This window comes from Manis pentadactyla, chromosome 10 (assembly GCF_030020395.1).
Source record: "Manis pentadactyla isolate mManPen7 chromosome 10, mManPen7.hap1, whole genome shotgun sequence".
Taxonomy (NCBI): Eukaryota; Metazoa; Chordata; class Mammalia; order Pholidota; family Manidae; genus Manis; species Manis pentadactyla.
In genome coordinates this window covers 101,441,789-101,460,985 of record NC_080028.1, presented here as the reverse complement: position 1 = coordinate 101,460,985, position 19,197 = coordinate 101,441,789, and the positions used below count along the sequence as shown (strand labels likewise).

General features: G+C 51.5%; 1 protein-coding gene across 3 annotated transcripts in view; it reads left to right on the top strand.

Annotated features, from left to right (window-relative positions):
- The window catches only part of SDK1 (sidekick cell adhesion molecule 1), a 1,051,799-nt gene extending 1,033,039 nt beyond the window's left edge, over positions 1 to 18,760 (top strand). For all 3 annotated transcript variants that reach the window (XM_057487434.1, XM_036932860.2, XM_036932859.2), the window contains 4 exons: positions 2,392 to 2,529; positions 5,373 to 5,493; positions 5,990 to 6,119; positions 17,830 to 18,760. In XM_057487434.1, the coding sequence (XP_057343417.1) occupies positions 2,392 to 2,529; positions 5,373 to 5,493; positions 5,990 to 6,119; positions 17,830 to 18,066 (626 nt within the window). In that variant the 3' untranslated portion in view covers positions 18,067 to 18,760. The remainder of the gene's footprint in view (positions 1 to 2,391; positions 2,530 to 5,372; positions 5,494 to 5,989; positions 6,120 to 17,829) is intronic.
- Positions 18,761 to 19,197: the final 437 nt, after the last annotated feature.

The following is a 19,197-nucleotide window of genomic DNA, read 5'->3' as shown; positions in this document are numbered from 1 at the left end:
GGGCAGGTGTGGGAGGAAAGGTCTCACTCCTGGGGAGCCCAGGGTGAAGCAGGTCCCCACCCTGGCTGCACCTAGGATCACTTGGAATGCTTGGTAGTCGGCCCTGCTGGGCCCTGCCGGAGACAGAGCTTACAGAGCCTGGGACCTGTCATTCCTAATGCCACAGTGACTTACACACAGCACAAGCTGGGAGTCGTGGCTCTAGGGGGCTTCCGTGAGAGTGTGGGCAGCAGGACCACAGAGGGAAGGTGATCTAGAACAAGAGCCAGCCGCTTTAACAGGGCCAGGGTCCAGGCCAGAACCATGAGAGGCTTCCTCACAATCAAGAAAAATATCTTTAGTTTTCCCAGCACTTAGATTTGTTTAAGCTACTGAATACACTTGTTTAAACTGAAAACACCCTTCATCCCTTCTTTGCCATCAGTGTGGAGGCTCGTCTGCAGGCGAGCCAGCCCTAAGCCCTGGAACTCATGCCACTAGTAAGGGGGCTGTGATAAAGACCCAGAGCCCTTACTAAGGAATAAGACTTAGAAAAATCAAGATGTTCTCATTTCCTTCATTTTTGCAATAAAAAATTTAAGCGTACCCCAAAGCCGGGAGACAGGAATGAAGAATCCCCAGCACCCATCACCCCAGTTCAGCAATACATGACTTACCTGGCTTCGTTTGTCAATGAAAAACCGTATAGTGCAGCTCCAAGTGCACGGAGCCCCACATCCTGCACACAGGGCTGAGGACGGAGGCTGGTTCCTGCTTGAGGACCTGGCTCACTCACACATCTGGTGCAGGCACTGCGACTTGAACATGTCTCTGAAACCCACAGCGTCCCAGGGCTGGCTTTGGATGCCCACAGAATTGTCAGCTTATCCCATCCTCTGGAGGGGCCAGCAGGTCGTGACCGCCAGCAGACTCAGAACCAACTGTGCAGACCACGGTGTCTCCCCCGAGTGAGATAGCAGGGCACTGAGGCCTTTCTTTTCCTCACCCACCCTGGGCCACTTCCTGTCCCACCCCTCTCCTTCCCAGCAGGGCCACTTCCGGTATTTCCCATATCCGCTGTGGGCCACATCCGGGAGACCACTTTGGGATCCATCAACTTCATTAGGTAGATGCACATGTACAGCCTGAAAACCAGCTTATCTACTTTGGATTCAAAGTGCTGCCATCTCCCAAGAGCCCTGTGGTGTACATTACGCAAAGCAAACTCCCCCGTATTCCCAGTGCACACACATTTCTCATCCATCCAGTGACATATTTAACACTGAGTAGCTGTTTTCTGTGGGTTTCGGCAGCTGAGAGGCCAACCTTGGACTTCACTGTACCAGGCTTCCGATTGTTCCACACAAGCTTACTGCAGGGGACACTCGGAAGGCGCTAAGCAGACCCCAGGGTCATCCGGCCCCTACCAAGAAACAATGCCCATTTTCTGTTCTTAGTAAACAGAATAAAACCTGAGGAAGAAGGGTACCCCTCTTCAAGGCAGCTTAAGTGACACCTTTCCTTTCTATTCATTTCTCAAAAAACGTTTTCTAAAGCTGGGGCCAGTTGTTCCAACTCAGTTTTGCTGAAGGCACGAAATAAATAAAAAACAGCCCCAGCCTTTGGCAGGGCCGCTGTGGGGGAGGGGAACGGCAGGTAGACAGACGTGCAGTGAGGGCATCAACAGGAGGTCTCTGCGCAGGTGTGGACGGGATCCAGCACTGGGTACGCAGGGCTCCGGTCTCGGGGGCCTCGTGGTCTGAGACTGTACCCCATGCCAATGCAGAGCCGCTGAAAGCTGCCAGGAGGGGCGCCTTGTCTCCTGCTGAGAAAGATCTCTCTGGCAGCAGTGTAGAGAATGGGTTTGAGCAAGTCTGGAGGCGAAGCAGCTGGGGGAGGGTGCGGGAGCAGGCGAGAGGTGGTGGGGCCCAGGCAGAGGCTGCGGTGATGGAGGCCAGAGCCCTCGGGCTGCCCAGGAGGGAAGCCCTAGCGCTTGGAGAAAGGAGGACGTCCAAGAGCTTTTATACCTTCCTGCCTTTGACCCAGACAGCATTTGTAAGCAGGTGAAATTAGGAGAAATAAACATGACAGATAGTTTTGACGGACAGGACAGGGCAGGTTCTGGGGTAGAGAAGTGTTGGGGTCAGGGGGCAGCGTGGGCCCCTGAGAGGCACTGAGCCCATTACTGTGCAGACAGTGGGAAAGCGCTGCCTGACTCCTGAAGCCTGCAGGAGGGCCAGCCACGCCAAATCTCGCCTCTGGGAGGTGGTCCAGCAGCCACGATCACCCAGAGCCTGCAGTGGTTTTCGGGCCTCCCGTGACACCAGGATACCCAGCCTAGCCCCCCTCCCCCCTCCCCAGGAGCCCCCTACTCGGATGGCGGGTCTCTCAGTGTGACTGTGCTCCCTGCAGCCCAAGTGGAGGCCCTGTTCTACGAGGAGTGGTGGTTCCTCCTGGTGATGGCGCTCTCCAGCCTGATCGTCGTCCTGCTGGTGGTGTTCACCCTGGTCTTGCATGGCCAGAACAAGAAGTACAAGAACTGCAGTGCAGGTGGGGCATCCGCCTTCGTTTTCCTGTTTCCCAGCTGCCCTGGGCATTCCTGAGCCAGAATGTTCGTTTTGTCTTTTTCTCTGCTGGATCTATGGTGCCACCACCTACGTTCCATTCCATGTGCCTGTAGGGATGAAATGGATGCGCCAGACTCCCTTTTGGAAGTGTGGCAGAACAAGAGCCCTGGGCTTCAGTGGCCCAGATCCTGGCCCTGGCTCTGCCCTCAAATTGGCCACATGACTTGGATTCGTCATTCGGGCCATTTGGTCTCTGTTGAGCCTTGGTTCCCTAATCTACGCCATTGCTCTAATGCAGTCTAGAAAGTGTAAAACATTAAACAGAAGCAATTCTGTTTAATTCTCAGCCTATTCATAAGAACAGTGAGGGGCCACATCTCATCAATGTGTGTGGCTCACGGGGTGCTACAGAAGCACCGCTGCAATGCAGCCTTCCTCACTAACTGACTTTGTACCCTGCTTCATGCCCCATGTTCCAGCTCTGAGCCCACTGAGACCGGTTCCCCACTGCGCTTCCAGCACAAGCTCCATGCCTCCATATAGTAGGTGCTCAGTAAATATCTTTTGCCGAATGTCACACCATCATTAGAGAAATGGACAAACGAACACAGGCAAAGCTAGTCACCAAAGAGCCCATAAAGTGCGGCTCCACTTACAGGGAGGTCGGGGCCAACCAAGCAGGTGGGTGCTCCCAGAGCCCAGGGTGGGGGCTGTACCTTGGCGGAGTATAAACAGAGAAGGCCCGTGGGAGAGCCTGCAGGGTGCCAGAAGTATTCCCGGCCTCTATGTGTTGCCCACGTGACAAGGATATGCCACTCCAGATACTTTGTACATTTGCTTATCCTCAATTGTTAAATTCTCACAATTACCAGTGAAATGGCTTCTTAGAGTACTGCTATGCTTTAAGCCATGGTCTGTTATGGCACCACGTAGCGTCCTCCACAGCTGTGCTGACCCAGGAAGGTGAGCAGGCCTCTAGCGTCACCCCGCCGCAGGACAGGACCTGGCAGAGCCCAGCTCCAAGGGACCTTTCCTATTGGCTCCTCCAGCTTTCCCCCCCTAGGTGGGCGGGTCCCTGGTAAGGCTCCCCTGCAGAGTTAGCCACGCTAGCCCTCCAAGGCCAGGGACTGGGCCCCGAGACAGGGTGCCCCAGCCTCCAGCACCCTCCGTCACCATGCCCGAAGCCTCAGGGAGCCAGGCACCTTAGGCACCTCACCATCTGTTTTCATGACCTTAAGCAATTCATCCCCCCAGGAAAGGGTTTATTTTCTTCTGTATAAATTCACTTCTAGCAAGTGCTTATAGATCAGATTTTATTCCTGTGGGATTTGCAACATATGAGTGGAGTGTCATTTCCTGAGCTCATGCTGTTGCAGAATCCTGTGCCTGGCGCACACCAATCTCCCACTTTTTGCTCTGTCCCCATCTGGAAAACAGACCTGAGAAGACAAATCTGACCCACAGCTTGAGATACTCAGCCTTACCCAGAGTGCTCATTTAACATCCTAATCGGAGCCTAGAAAAAGAAAGAACTTGTCTACGGGAATGTCTGCCTCCCTACCTAGGGCACAGTGTGGCCCCCTAAATGGCCCGCTTTACCCCCTGGGACCGACTTAGGTCCCATGCTGGTTTCCACTGCTCACCACCCCCTACCCATCCAGAGCCCTCCTCGCCAGCAGCTACCCTCCCCTCCACCACCCTCTGTGTGCCGCTGTCTTCTGCTGCTCACGAGGAGAACGTGAAGGCCTGTGGAGGAGGCTAGGTTCCCAGCAGAGAGATCTGTGGGGTTCAGGAAGACAAGGGATTTGACAAGCAGGGATCAAGCCCCTGGCACATGCACAGGCGTGGTCCTGGAAGCTACAACAGTAAAGTCTGTGCCTCGGGAGCTGTGGTCTAGTAGGGGAAGGTGGAGGCAGACAATAAGAAATAAGCAGATACATGACAATATAGGACCAGTACAGCACGTGGTGTGGGCACCGTGGGGGAGAATAAGGGAGGGGAAAACCTGGACGGAAGCCTGGGCGTGGCAGAGGTGGGGAAGGGGGAAGCTGCTCTTTGGTCTGGAAACTCCTCTCTGGTCCCTTGACATTTGCGCTGCAATCTGAGGAAGGGGGAGAGTATGCTAGGAGGATATCGGGGGCAGGGGTTTCCGGGAGACAGGAGCAGACTGTCCAGGCCAAAGACAACTGGGGACTTGGCCTTTCATGCCGAGGGATATGGGAAGCCACCCCAAACCCTTCAGGCCCTTTGGTTTTTTACAGCATTACTATTTCTCAGTTGATCTGTCAGTATCTGTTAGAATATGTTTTAATATATACTTATAAATTTACTTTTTTAAGTGGTTTTTAGTGCATTGACAGATCTATGTGACTACCAACCACCATCAACTTTGGGACATTTCCATCACCTCGGAAAGAAGCCCTTCCCCCCTTAGCCACCACCTCCTCACATTTCATTTCTATTTACTGTTTTGTTATGTGATGTGAGTTTTTTCTTTTAAAAACTATTAAATATTTAATTTTCCCAAATTTTAAAGAAGTTTGCGCATTCCAAGTACGTTTTGCTAAAAACAATGATAAGGATACTGGTATTTTGGCCTCTTGCAAAACAAACCCTGAAATGCTCATATTGTCATTCTGCTTGAGTTCAATAATTAATATATAAATCGTCTCCCCCTCTCCACTCTGCCCTGCACGCTGAGTGAGGCCTGGGCCTCAAGTTCGGCAGGTGCTCAGTGGCCCCTGTGGGCAGACTTGCACTGGCTCAGTGGAGCTGCAGCGGGTGCTTCACTGAAACATCCATGCTCATTTGCCCTGCCGGCTTTAGGGAAAAGCATCTCCAATATGGAGGAATCCGTGACCCTGGACAACGGAGGATTTGCTGCCTTGGAGCTCAACAGCCGCCACCTCAATGTCAAGAACACCTTCTCAAAGAAGAACGGAACCAGGTAGGGACACAGCATCCACAGCTCAGGTGTGCAGTGTCTGCCTGAAGACCTGAGCCTGCAGGGGCCAGGGGCCTGGATGAAGGTAGGCCCCCATGCCCACTGGGCCCCCTGAATCCCACAGGGCAGCGTTGACTCCAGGAGGGCGGGATGGCGGGGGCTCTAGCCTCTAGGTATTCAACATGCATTCTGGAGCTGAGACAAAGGCACATCTCGGGTGCATGAGGAAGTGATCTAGGGGGCCGCCTAGATCCCAGGCTGGCCCTCCGTCAGCTGGCTGGGCACCCGGGCCAGCAAAGCCGACTTCCCCTGGGGCCACATTGAGCTGCTGCAGACTGGCAACTTTTTGCACCCATAGCCAGAGGGGAGTCCCAGGCCATAGATCGCTCTCATTCAGACATGATAACAGCTAGCGGGCAGGTCAGGAGGCCTCCGGGCGAGGGATCTTTTGCCCAGAGCTGCCCTGAACCAAGGTGACTCATGGCCCCTGCTGTCCTAGGTCCCCACCCCGGCCGAGCCCTGGCGGACTGCGCTACTCTGATGAGGACCTCTGCAGCAAATACGACGGAGCCGTGCTAGCCGATGGCGCAGACCTCAAGGAGAAGTCGGTGGACGCTTCGGAGTCCGAGGTCAGTGCCGTGGCCACCATTCCCATTCCCTTCCCATGACTAGCCTCTGCTTTCTCGTGGGCACATGTATTATTTCCTCTGAGTCCCACAGCAGCCGCACCCAGCAGGCAAAGCCAGTGCCAAGTGGCTCTGATTTACAGTTGCAGAAGGGACATGCTTCATCTCATGTGGTCCTGGGGCCCCTGGTCCTGGGCCAGCTCTCAGGTCAATACCCTGCCCAATACCCTGGGCCTTCTGATCAGGGCGCCCATTCTCTTTCCATTTTGCTTTCAGAAATTAACCTCGTTTTGTCTAGAGATGACTTTTGTGGACTCTAGACCCCAGCTGGGTCTAGAGCAGAGGGCCTGAGCGTTCACGGCAGATGGGAATGGGGACACCAGCCCTGGCATTCTCTTCTCTCCCACCAGCCCATCCCACTCTTGCTTCGCTATGCTCAGGGGAGAATCAGGCCCGGCAGGTCTGAGACACTAAGAAGGCGTGCCTGAGGACCTGCGCACATCAGGCCTCCTCTGGGTCGGGGTGCCCATTTGTGGAGCTGGGCATGTCTGTGGGCAAAGCCTCAGGAAGGACGTTCCAGGGGGCAGCCAGGGAGGCTCCGTGGGGCTCAGTCCCCACAAGAGCACTGTCTCAGGACATGCACAGCAAAACAGGCTGAAGCAGCAGTTACAGAGGTGGTTTCCCATCAGTCCTGAACTTTTTATTTCAGCTACACCAAGCCTTGAAGCGGGGGATATCACCAAGCCACTTGCTTCACATGTAGGCCTGGCCCACCTCTTGGCATTCATACTCTAAATCAATATTCAATCTAAGATAAGTCTCACCTTCATTTTGACCTGAATTCAGGCCTTATTAATCTCTGAGGCTCAATAAAATGGCTTCTTTTAAATGGTAGTTTGTATATGAACTCCAAGGGGGACGGGACAGCAGGTGGGTGTTGGCATGACACCAGCACCACTGAGCTCCCCGTTTTGTTCACCAGGATGCTGGGCCCCCTGCCTGTTCTGTACCCTTGGGCATGGGGGCAGTGGCTGCCCTGCAGATGTCTGGAAGGCAAATTTATCTAAAGTTGGGAGCTGCCAGGTGAAACACAGAGACTGAGCAGCCTTTCTGTGGTAGGGAGCAGCACCTTGTTCTAGCTGCTTCACCAAAAGCAGCATGTCAGGAATTGGTGAGTCAGCCTCCCAGCAGACACTGTGTCAAGAGTTGGAGACACATGTGCATGGCACCTGCTTTGTATCTGTCCTTAATTCCTGGGCATGCTGCTCTTGAGACAGACAAGCAGGCATCACAGGCGAGTTCCTGGCAATGGCTCATTAGCTCTGCGGCTGAGCTGTTAGTGGTTGAATATGGTGACCACTACTCGAGTGCCTACTGTGTATGGGCCAGGCTTCATGAGGCAGGGCAGGCCCCTCCGTCCTCAGCCAAGCCTGAGGTCATCCCACCCCATGTCTCCAGACTGTGCTGAGCACCCCTGACAGGCCACCGTACCCTCCCACCTAATGTCAGGGCATCTGTGGCCATCCCTAGAGCAGCCAGACTGGGGGTCTGGAGTCCATGAGAGCATTCTCAAAATAGATTGGTAGGAAGCCTTCAGTCTGTGTCCTCTCATACTCATAGGGTGTTTAGAGATTCAAATTCACCTGATTTTTATAGAAGATAATTAAATGCATTCAGGCAGTGAGTTAGGCACATACATGCATGTGTACGTGCCCTCATGCATGTATAGTAAATGCAAACACACATGTTACACTGGTGGAAGAAGGAGGGAGGGAGGGAGGGAAGTGATGGGGGAAGGGAGGGAAGGGAGGGGGGAGTCAGGAGTAGCAGGAGAGACGGGTGTGGGATTCACACTAAATCCTGCAAGGAGTCTATGATCCTCATATAATGGATGGAGCCAAGGTTGAAGGAGGGTTTTGAATGTCCTTCTAAGACACACACCAGTAGGGTGGCCTTGAGAGGCAGGCCGAGTGTCCCCTCCCCGGTCCATCTCTCCCACTAGGTCTGTGGGGCAAGACTGAGTGGGGTACACAGAGATAGGTAGCTGAGTGACCAAGGGGCCTGTCCTCCTCCTGCTTGGCCAGCCCTGAGCCAGGAGGAAGGCTCCTTCTGTAATTCCCACAGCCTCTTGTGGTTCCTAATGCTTTTTGTGTCAAGGGCTCTACCAGGAAGCTGATGAAAGACATAGAGGCTCTCTGTTCCCATGTGCAGAAGTTCACCTGGTATCTGGGGGTCCAGGTCCCCAGAGCCTCTGATAATCACCTCCAGCTGAGGCCTGTGGAGTCCAAACTAAGAACTTCCTTGCCTGGGTTCTGTCTGCTCCTGGTGGACAAGAGTGAGGCCCATACTTTTTCCAGAGTTCTTTCCTTCATAAACTTGCTGGGCGCCAACTCTGAACCTTATGAAACTGGGAGATTTGCAAGCACTAAATATTCATGGGATCCAAACAGAGGGACCTGGGGGCCTTTCATCACTTGGAAGGACCAGCTGTAAGGGGAAATTTTACTTTGAACCACATTTTTTAAACTGTCTTGAGATACAATTCACATACCACACAGTTCTCCTGTTTAGCATGTTGGTTATTTAGGAGTGTTTTTGTGAATAGTAAATGTATAGTAAATGCAAACACACACGTTACACTGGTGGAAGAAGGAGGGAGGGAGGGAGGGAAGTGATGGGGGAAGGGAGGGAAGGTCGGGGGGAGTCAGGAGTAGCAGGAGAGACGGGTGTGGGATTCACACTATTTGTGAATTTACCAAATTTTCTTCTGTTACTGATTTTTAATTTCATCACATTGTGGTCAGAGACCATGCCTTGTATATTTTCAATTCTTTTAAGTTTACTGAGTCTTGTCTTATGGCCTAGCATATGTTCTATGGTGGAAGAATGTTCCATATCCACTTGACAAGAATGTTAGTCTGCTGTTTCTGTGGGGAATGTTCTGCATGTGTCTGTTAGGTCTAGCTGATTATTAGTGTTAAGCCTTACATATTTTTTGTTTTCTGCCAACTGTTAATGTATTGAAGTCTTCCGCGTTTATTGTTAAATTATCTATTTCTTTCTTCAGTTCTTGTCAGTTTTAATCTCATGTGTTTGGGGCTCTGTTTTTAGGTACACATATGTTTATAACTGTTATATCTTATAGATGGATTGACCCTTTTATCAATATGGCATGTCCCTCTTTGGTAACATTTTGCCTTTAAATTTATTTTGCCTGATATTAGTATAGCCTCTGTCACTCTTTTGGCAACTGTTTACATGGTATATCAGTGCCATGCTTTTACTTTCAACCTGTTTGTATCTTTGAATCTCAAGTGTGTCCCCTGTAGGCAGCATATATTTGGATCTTACTGCTGTTACTCATTCTTCTGATCTCTACCTTTTGCCTAGATTTAATCCATTCACATTTAATGTAAATACTGCTAAGGTAGAATTTACATCTGCCATTTTGATACTTGCCTTTTATATGTCTCATATCTCTATTCTTCTCTTTTTCCTTACTGTCTTCTTTCCTAATGGATATTTTCTGGTATATGTACTGTTTTAATTCCCCTGTTATTACTTTTACTGTATTTTTTTCAGTTATTTTTATTAGTGATTGCTCTTGTCTCAGCATTTACTTCAGATTTATACTAAATCTCAGGGATGTACAGAAACTGCATTTTTATATAGCTCTATATCCTTCTCCCATTTTTTGTGTTATTATTATGCATATTATGTCCATATACATTAAAACTCAAGAACACATTTTTATAGTTATTACCTTATAGCATTGCATGTCTTTTAAAGAAGTTGAAAGAATAAAAGAGAGAGAGCAAGACTACATTTAGAGTTTATCGTTTTAACCTTTTTACTTGCTATTTCTGGTGCTCTTTATTTCTTCCTGTGGATTCAGGTTGCCCCTAGGTGTCATTTCCTTCCTCTGCTGCTTCCTTTTACAGTTGTTGTTAAATATGTTACATTTCTGTATACCGTCAACCCAGCAGTGCAGTTATATACATATTGTTTTATGCAACTGCCTTTTAGATCAGAGAAAAAAGGAGAAGAAATATGCCATCATACTATCTTTATAATTACCTGTGTAATAGCTTTGTTGATATTTTTTGTTTTTTTCCTGTGAATTTGAATTACCTTCTGTTGTCACTGGCTTTCAACCTGACAGTCTTCCTCTTAGTATTTCCTGTAAGGCAGGTCTGCTGACAGAGAGTTTCTCTGTTTTTGTTTATCTCAGAAATGTCTTTATTTCACCCTCATTTTTAAAAATAGTTCCACTGACTATAACATTCTTTGTTGGCAGTTTTTCTTCCAAATCTTTGAATATGTTACTCCTGTCCTTGAATATGTTGTCTTCCATCCTCCATTTTTTCTGATTAGTAGACAACTGCTAATATCATTTGAGTTGCCTTGTAAACGATTAGCTGCTTTTCTCCTTCTGAGTTCAAGAGTTTCTCTTTGTCTTTGTCTTTTAAAATTTGGACTGTGATGTGTCTAAGTGTGGGTCTTGTTCCATTTATCTTACCTGGTGTTTATTGAGCTTTTTGGGTGTGTAGATTAAAGCTTTTTATCAAATTTTCAAGTTTTAAGTCATTATTACTTCCAATATTTCCCTGTCTCTTTCTTTCCCTCCTCCTTCTAGAACTTGTCAGGGCACATGTGTTGGTCCCATATTTATAAAGTGCTCTGTTCTTTTTATTAGTTCTCACCTTTGTTCTTCAGGCAGCATACTCTCTATCAAGCTGTCCTCAAGTACATGGATTCTTTCCTCTGCCAGCTCAGATCTGCTGTTCAACTCCTCCAGTGAACTTCACATTTCATTTGTCACATCTTTCAACTCCAGAACCCCTCACTTGGTTCTTTTTAAATCATTTCTTTATTGGTATTCTGTACTTGATGCAATATTGTCACCATACTTCCCTTTAATTCTTTAAATGTGGTTTCCTTCAGTTCTCTGAACATATTGTAATTGCTGCTTTCAAAGCCTTTGGCTGCCAATGTTTTGGGCCTCCTCGGAGCTGCCTGCTTTTTGCACTGTGTGTAAGTCACACTTTCCTGTTTTCTGAAAACAGGTCATTTTATTTAATAAATTGTAACAACTCTGAACACAGATCTCTCCACTCCTGAGGATTGTTGCGCTTGCTTATTTATAGTCTTGTGACTTGGCTGGCCTAGTCCATGCCATCCATTTCCTGTGTGGCATGCACCCTCTGATGCTGCTCCTCCCGGGTGCAGCCTGGGTGCCCACACAGTCTCCCTGGCTCCCAGGGGTGCCTGCTGTCTTAGCCAGACTCCCTTTGTCTCTTTCCTCTCCTCCCCACTGAGATTCTGGATGGCCCATCACTATTGGCACCACACTCAGATGTTAATCCCCACTACTTGCTAGCTTTATTATTTTTGACAATGCCCCAAGGTGTAAATTGCTCCATAGTTTGGTCCAATTAAAAGTCCAGCCCTTTTGCAGTGACAGAATTTTGTCAATCTGACATTTTCTCTGACCCCAGGAGGGCGCTCCCTGTCTCTCCCTGGTTCTCTCTTTAAACTTTTGGCTGGTTTATTGCTTCACCTGTTGCGATCACAGAACTACCAGCTTCCTCTTAATTTCTCACCCCATCGTTTCCATCAATGCCCTTAGGTATTCTCTGTTCCACATCAAGCCATTCCCCTCAGCTGGGGAGCTCTGTCCTGAGGGACAGTCTCTCACCCTGTGCTGGGCCTCCCTGTCACAGCACCAGTGCCGGGGGGAAGTGGCCCTTTCCTGCCATGCTGATGCACCCCTGAACAGATGGGCCGTGGGTGGAGGTACTCTCTGGGCTTCTGGGCTTGTGCCTCCTCGTGTGCAGCTTCCTCCCTACAAGGCAGCTGTCAGGGGCGGCCGGGGCTATATTCTTGGCCTGCCACCCCCGGTATAGACCACCCAGCCAGCAGTGAAGACTGGGTGAGGGGAGAGCACTGGCCCTCTTGGCCAAAGCTGCCTGGAGCTGAGCTTCTGTCACACTGAGGTGACAGGTGGGTGGAGAGCAGGTCATGGCTCAGGTGCTGCAGGCTCTTGCTGCCCTTAGTGAGATGGAGATTTTCTGGAATAAATCTTTCTCCATTTGCTATAGGCCCTCAGCATCATTTCCAGAGACTTTAAATGACTGTTTAAAAAACTATTTCCCCAGTTAAATCATTGTTCCACTGGGGAGAGCATCACTAGCTCCTTACCAGCCATTCAGGAACTATCTGCTGCATTTATGTTCAACAGTTCTGATATTCAGAGAGAATGAGAAATGCAGGCTATGTTCTGGCATTTGATTTCCTAATGTAGCATTGACTTCTGGCCTGGTGCCTTAACCCCAGATTCACAGCAACAGAGTCACATTACAGAAGTAAATATAAAGCCCTTAGAGAAATAAGCAAGGGTTCCAGGGACAATAGACCTGCTGGCAGTGACAGAAGCCGTAGCACACGTTTCAAGTCGGACTATCTAATGAGAGACTCCACTTTGCACTTAGAGTTAAGGTGTCAATCCTCCTGCCTGGAGGCAGCTTCTAGATTTAAACACGTTGAAGTCATGATTTAGGGATGAAGAGGAAAGGACGTTCTTTGCCCCACGTTCAGTCAATGGTTTGATCCAGTGTGCATGCGGCAGTGGGGGGTGACACTGTGGGTGGGGTAGGGTCCCCCGCCCACCCTCTTCTCCAAAGCCCAGGGGGTTAAGCAGTCAGAAACCCAGCAAGGTCACTGCTGGAAGAGCTCCTCTGTGAAGCTATATTTCACCAAGAAAATAGAGATCATCCTTTTCTCCATGGGGGACTATTTAACCATTTTCAGAAATATTGCAAAAGCGAAAATTCTGAGAATCAGTTCATAGGTGCCCCAAGGAACTGCCTGGCTGCAGCAGTGCAGTTAGGCTGTCAATGCCCATGACATGTCCTGCGGCTCTTTATGTTTCTCCGGTTAGGAATAAGGGGATCTGTCAGGTTTCATCACACGGCCACTTACAGATCAGGACTACTCTTCACATCACATTTTTAAAATTGTTTTTAAAACCCAAAGAAACAGTCTGAAAAATCGCTCCTGCTCCAGCCAACTTAGACCAGCCCCTTGCCCCTAATTAATTCACTAATAATGTTCGAGTCTTTCATCTTGCAAATATAATAGCAAAAGTGTTGAGAGTTATCTCTGGTAGCTGCTTGCCAGGCATCTATGTACCTTTAAAAGCAGCAGCGCTTCCAATCACCTGCTGTCCTTCCATGGTTTCCCGGGAAACCAACACACATTGCCACTTCATATCACACAGGAAATTCTTTAAAAATGAACCTGCACTATTTCCTTTTTTTCAACAATTCTAACTCACTAAAATACATCCACATTAAAAAATAATGTCATATAAACAATAAATAGCACGGGCAGCAAGAGGAAGAAAGGCATTTTTACTCAGGGCTTCCCATGGAGGCAGTGGCCAAGTGTGAGCAGGAGCCAGGACACAGCTTAAAGGGGCGAGCTCGCATTTCTCCTGCCCCCCCTCTCAGGGGCCCTGCTTCCTGCACAGTGGCTTCCGGCTGCATGTACGGGCCCCCGCCCCTCAAGGCTCACGGCTTTATACCCATGGGGAGGGCTCTTCTCCTGCAGATGCTGTGCGAAGGATCCCAGGGCAGATGCTGAGGGGTTCAGCTTGAGACACGTGCCTGCCCAGTAGCCAGTGTTTGGAGGACAAGCCATTCAGCCCAGTGACAGGGAGAGGCAGAGAAGGGTCCCTTCTGAAGGTCACTCAGGAAGGTCAAATCCCAGACCCAAACACTGGACATCACTGTGGGCAGGACAGGCAACCTTGGCTGTGTCCCTGCCAGGACCTCCTCTTACCTCCCACATTTGTCACACACCCCCTCTCCACACTACAGGACTCTCATATCCTCACTTGGGAAGATATGTAATGGTACACGGTACCAAGAAGCTTCCAGTGAAACCACATTTTGTTAATCATGGAAACATACACATATGGGTGTGGGGCCTATGCTGCCTTCATTCCCTAAGCAGGCTGGACATACTCTTAGAAATGCTGGCTCCTGTAAGAATGCAGACCCTCTAGACCACCCCTCACGCCCCCCTGGCCACCCTGAACCGGACAGCTGCAGGAAGAGGGGTGGGCAAGGATCCAAAGAGGAGAGAAGTGCCTGGAGGGCCACCCCAGGCAAGGGGCAGGTTGACAGAAATGGACTGCCAGCCTGAGAGGCTGCATGGGGTTTCTCCACCCCTGGGGGCGGTGAGACAGACCCGGCCACATACAGCACTGCCCTACCCTCTCATCAAACTAGCAGAAGGGGCCCCAAAACCTTTGGAAAAAGGCTTTACTCCTGCTGCCTTTGGCTGCAACACCAGCACAGGGCCTGGCCCCACTCTGTCTTGGCTCATATGACCCTGAGAAGGCCACTTGCTTCTGTGGGTCTTGATTCCTTCAGACACAAAAGGGGAGAGTGACTCAAATGGCTACTTCCCGGGCTTTCCCTCGCGCATACCCTCTGCGTTTGGGACAGGGTGGGCGGATTCACAGTGGCCGAGGACACAGTCTGATGAGGGGGAAGTCTTGAATCTTATATTCAGGCGTCAGCTAACACTGACCCGACCCCAGTGTGTGTCACCTGTAATGGCACTGCTGGCATCCTGAGTGCTCTAGGAGTTCCTCATGAGAAGAGGAAGCCTTCGGTGCTTCAGTATGTGCTCTTTCCCCAACACATGCGAATTTCCCCCACGAGAAATCTAGAACCAAAATCAGTGTCTGAGGAAGTGACAAGCCCAACTCAGGGTCGATGCAGATTCCCCCAGCTTCCCTCCCATGACCTTTGTTCTTGTCCCTTCCTGGCTTAGTTCACACACACAGCTTTGTCCTTAAGCCCCTCAAGGCCTCTAAGAAACAAGCAGAGTAAATCTGGGCATAAATCCAGATGCCTCATCTCTAATCTGAAACCCTTGAGGCCAGACTCATTTAAGAGAGTGGCGTTTTTCAGGTTTGGGGTATATTGTATGTAACAACTCCAGCATCGGACACATTAGTATTTCTGCAGCAAAAGCTGATCATGCTCACCCTGAATGGCCTCATGTCAGCTCAGCTCAGGCAAGCTACCAAATTAGCTCAACACAGGTCAGGCCTTGCCTCCCAGCAAGTTATAAAAACAGCTTTTTATCCACATTGTGGGTTTTGGAATTTTGAAAGGAGGGTGTGAACCTGTTCAGCTGATGTGAAGGAGGGCCTGGCACAGGAATCCACTCCCCCATGGGCTTGCCAGGCTCAGACATGGGAGCTGGCCAGCTTGCCTGTCTCTCTGGGAAGCTCTCTTCAACAAAATATTCCCCTCCTCCTTCTAGGCCATTGTGCAGTTGCAAAGATCAGGCAAGGGGGTTACTTGGGTGCCCAGCATTCCACTGGGTGGAAGCCACCGGGACCTTGTCGTCATCATCTCCGCCCAGTTAGGGGGGCACCGTAGGTCCTCTGCATCTTGGAAAGTGTCAGGAGGGGAGGTTTGTCAGACCTGCATTTATATGCACTCCGGCTCAGTAAAAAGCAGAGGAACCAAATGCATTCAGCTGCTGACAGTCTATTTTGCCATAATACAAACAATTTACATTTAACACCCTGAATAGTTTCAAATCTGTAACTTAGTGTTACTGTCAAGTAAATATTCCAGTTAGAGCCAGATCTTCAGTGTGTCCAAAAAATTCCAGGAATCTCCTACTCCACCCGATGTTCACAAGGGATTTCTGTACAGCCTGGCAGCCACCCGCTCCCATAGCCCTACAAGACAAAATGCAGGCTCCCGAGGCAGAGAACAGTGCAGTTCACCAATCAGAGCTTCCTGCACAGCTGGCCCGTCACTCTCCGTCACATGAGGGAGAATGGCTCCCAGCACATCGCTCTAGCACCAAGGGTCCTTCTGTCTCGTGAGTCTCTGTAGAGCTCCGCATAAGGACTGAAGGCCACTTCCCTTCCTCCCCTCCCCCGACCCCAGCCTGGCTGCTGATCAGAGTCCTCCCAGATCATCCAGTAAATGCACTCCCAGGCCCTACCCCAGACAGGCTGCTGCGAAGAGCTGGAGCCATGCCCTGGAATCTGTGCTCTTCACGAATTTCCCTGGTGATCCTGAGACAGCATGTCAGGGCCGCTTACTCCTTTATGCCACCCAGGCCTCGTGACACCCCTGGGGAGAGGAGAAGGGGCCGGTGTGGCTGACCTCTTGATAAGTCAGGCCCAGGAGCCCAGAGGGGCATGGCCTGCTGGTGGTGGCCAGAGTGTGAGGGACCGAGCAGGATGCCAGCAGGTCAGGGTCCAGCTGGGTGCCTTCCATCCTGCAGTGCCTTGGAACAGAAGAGGCTTTACCCAGCCAGTTTCCTATTGCCTCCTTGAACTTGAAAGGCTGGCTGGCTGCTGAGTCTAGAGACCCATTGGTGTCCATGTCCTTCAGGTATCTGTGGCCTCTGAGGGATCCCAGAGGGCCTGGGCAAGCCCTGTGTCTTCAGGATCTGGGCAGCTGGCAGCTCCCCACAGCAGAGACTGGGCCAGCCTGGGGGTTCATCCCCACCAGGTGGCAGGGCTCCGAGGGCCATGAAGTTCCCAGGACCCCCAGGCAGGTCCCAGGTCCACACAGCACGTGTGGGACAGGGAATCCCAGAGCCCTCCACCCTCTCAGGAAACACCCATCTCAGCCGCCACCATCTCCGTCCACAGTCCTTCCAAGTGACTAAAAATCAGCCCCAAAGACCTTGAAATGTATGAGGTAGAGTTTTGCTTTAGAAAGTGAACTTAGAAACTGTGCAGACTAAATGTTCCTAATGGAAACTAATTTTATTTTATAAAAAGAAAGGTAGGAGGAGAAAACCATCAGAGGGACTGATGGTCACACATCAAGGCGCTGCTCTGTCCCCACCAGCTTTTCAATTACACGTGGCTCGGCACCTGGGGCCAAGTCCATACATGCCTGAGAGAGGCTTATTTAGGGCTCCTTTCTCGAAACCCCCTCTGAGGCTGGCGTGGGTGGGACAGCACAGTGTTCGCATCTGTAGGGCAGCCCCGCCTGCCTGTCCGCTGGGGTCTGGGGGAGCCCATGTCCCAGCCTCAGGCAGGCCAGGGGTCCTGGAGCATTCCCAGCCCTGCTGCCCTTCCACCCTCTGCGTTGACCTCTCAGGGGCAGGGATGGAGTGTAGCCCTGTCCAGGGACAGGCCCAGCACCCAGAGGGTGGGGGCAGAGACTCAGGAACAGCTGAGAGCACATTGTCCCAGCAGACACAGCAGAGATGCTGAGCTCAGCCAAGGTCAGCTGTGGGAGCACCTGTGTGGAGCATGGGCAGCTTGGGGTAGGGGCGGGAGCAAGGGAGGAGGGCAGCGGGCAGTGAAGCCAGCTGTCTAGTAATGCTGAACTGCCTCTTGGCCTCTTCCTGCTGCCAGCTCACCCCTGCTGGCCATGGCCACCCTCCCCTGTAGCTACCTTTTCCCCAGGGCTGCTGCCCCGAAGGCCAGCTCCTCCCAGGTGCCCCCTGCTGCCCTCCCTCTCCCCAACGCCTACCCCCGAGGCTGCCCCTCCACGGCCACCTTCTCTCCCCCTGTGGCCACCCTCCCTGGTGGCCATCCCTCAGGCACCTGCGGCTGCCGCGTGCTTCCCAGGACCACAGCCCCATGGCCATCCTCCCCAGCCTCACCGTGGCTGACCCGCTGCCCCTGCTCACAGCTCACTGTCCCCCCCAGGGCACAGGCTCCGAGTCCGAGGATGGACCTCCCCAGCACTCCTTCGTCAACCACTACATGAGCGACCCCACCTACTACAATTCATGGAAGCGGCGGGCCCCGCACAGGTACGAGGCGGTGGCGGGAGCCGAGGTGGGGCCGCACCTGCACACGGTGGTCACCACGCAGAGCGCCGTGTTCGCGCCCGCCGGCCCCGGCACCCGGACTCCGCTCACCGGCTTCTCCTCCTTCGTGTGACCGCCTCCGCGGGGTAACGGCCCTTCGGAGCCTATCTTTATTAAGACAATCAACTCCGGTAACCGAGCTCAACCTGGTTTAAAGCAAATTCTGATAAGCGATTATCTTACCTACTTGTGAACCCTAGATTTCAATTAGGAAGGTTTTTTTAATGGCTTTTTGTAACATCGCTGCAGGAAGCAGTCTCTGGTTTTCTTTTCTTTTTACGAGAAGGTGTATTTCCCTGGTGCGCCGGGACCTCGGGAGACCTCGGAGCCGCCCAGTGCTGGGCCTCGTCCTGACGCCCGGCGGAACGGCTGCAGGGCGGCAGGTGGGGAGCCCCCCGGGGCCTGCGCCTTCTCCCCAGCCGCACGCTCTCCCAGGCTCCCACCCCGCGCTCCGGGCGAGCATCAGCTTTAAGGGGCCTGGCAGCGGTGCAGACGAGGCGGTGTCGCTGCCGGCGGCATCCGAGCGGCTGCCTTCTGCCTTTCCGGGGGTGAGATTCGGGCGTCTGCCTTCCTCTCGTCCTGCGCTGGCGGCCGCCTCGGCCCTCAGCCAGCAGCTCCTCTCCCGGGCACAGCACAGGGCCAACCCGCCAACCCAGAGAAGGCAAGAGGGCGTTTTCCGAATTGCTTGTTGTCAGAGGTGTGCATTGTTAACCAGAGTATTTTTTAAATTTTTTTATCTTTTTTTAAAATATGTCACATGAAATGAATGAGTCTCTGCTGTCTCCAGGTGCCTTTTTATTAATTGTTAAGCTTTGTACATGGAAAGAGAGAAGCGACAGTGTCTCCAAAAAGCGACGGCCCTGAGGACACGGCCCCAAACCCCCGGTGCCGCCGAGCCCTCCTCCGAGCGCCGCCCCCTCCGTGCCCTGGCTCAGTGGCCCGCCTTGACCTCCAGTGCTGCTGCCCTTCCCCCTCCCAGGCCAGCCTTTAGCCTTAACGGATTGTTCTGGAAATGATTTTTCCCCTTTGTTATTGTTTTGCTTTAGTTTTTTAGCTAAGTGAAAATAGTATGAACTCCTTTGGACATTCAAGAGTCTAAACCGTTCTGTGCCTCCAGCCCACTGCTTTATTTTTGCAACAGGTGTGTGAGGTGACTGGAGGGCAGGTGGCCAAGCGCTCAGCCTGGAGCCCAGGCCTAGCTGTA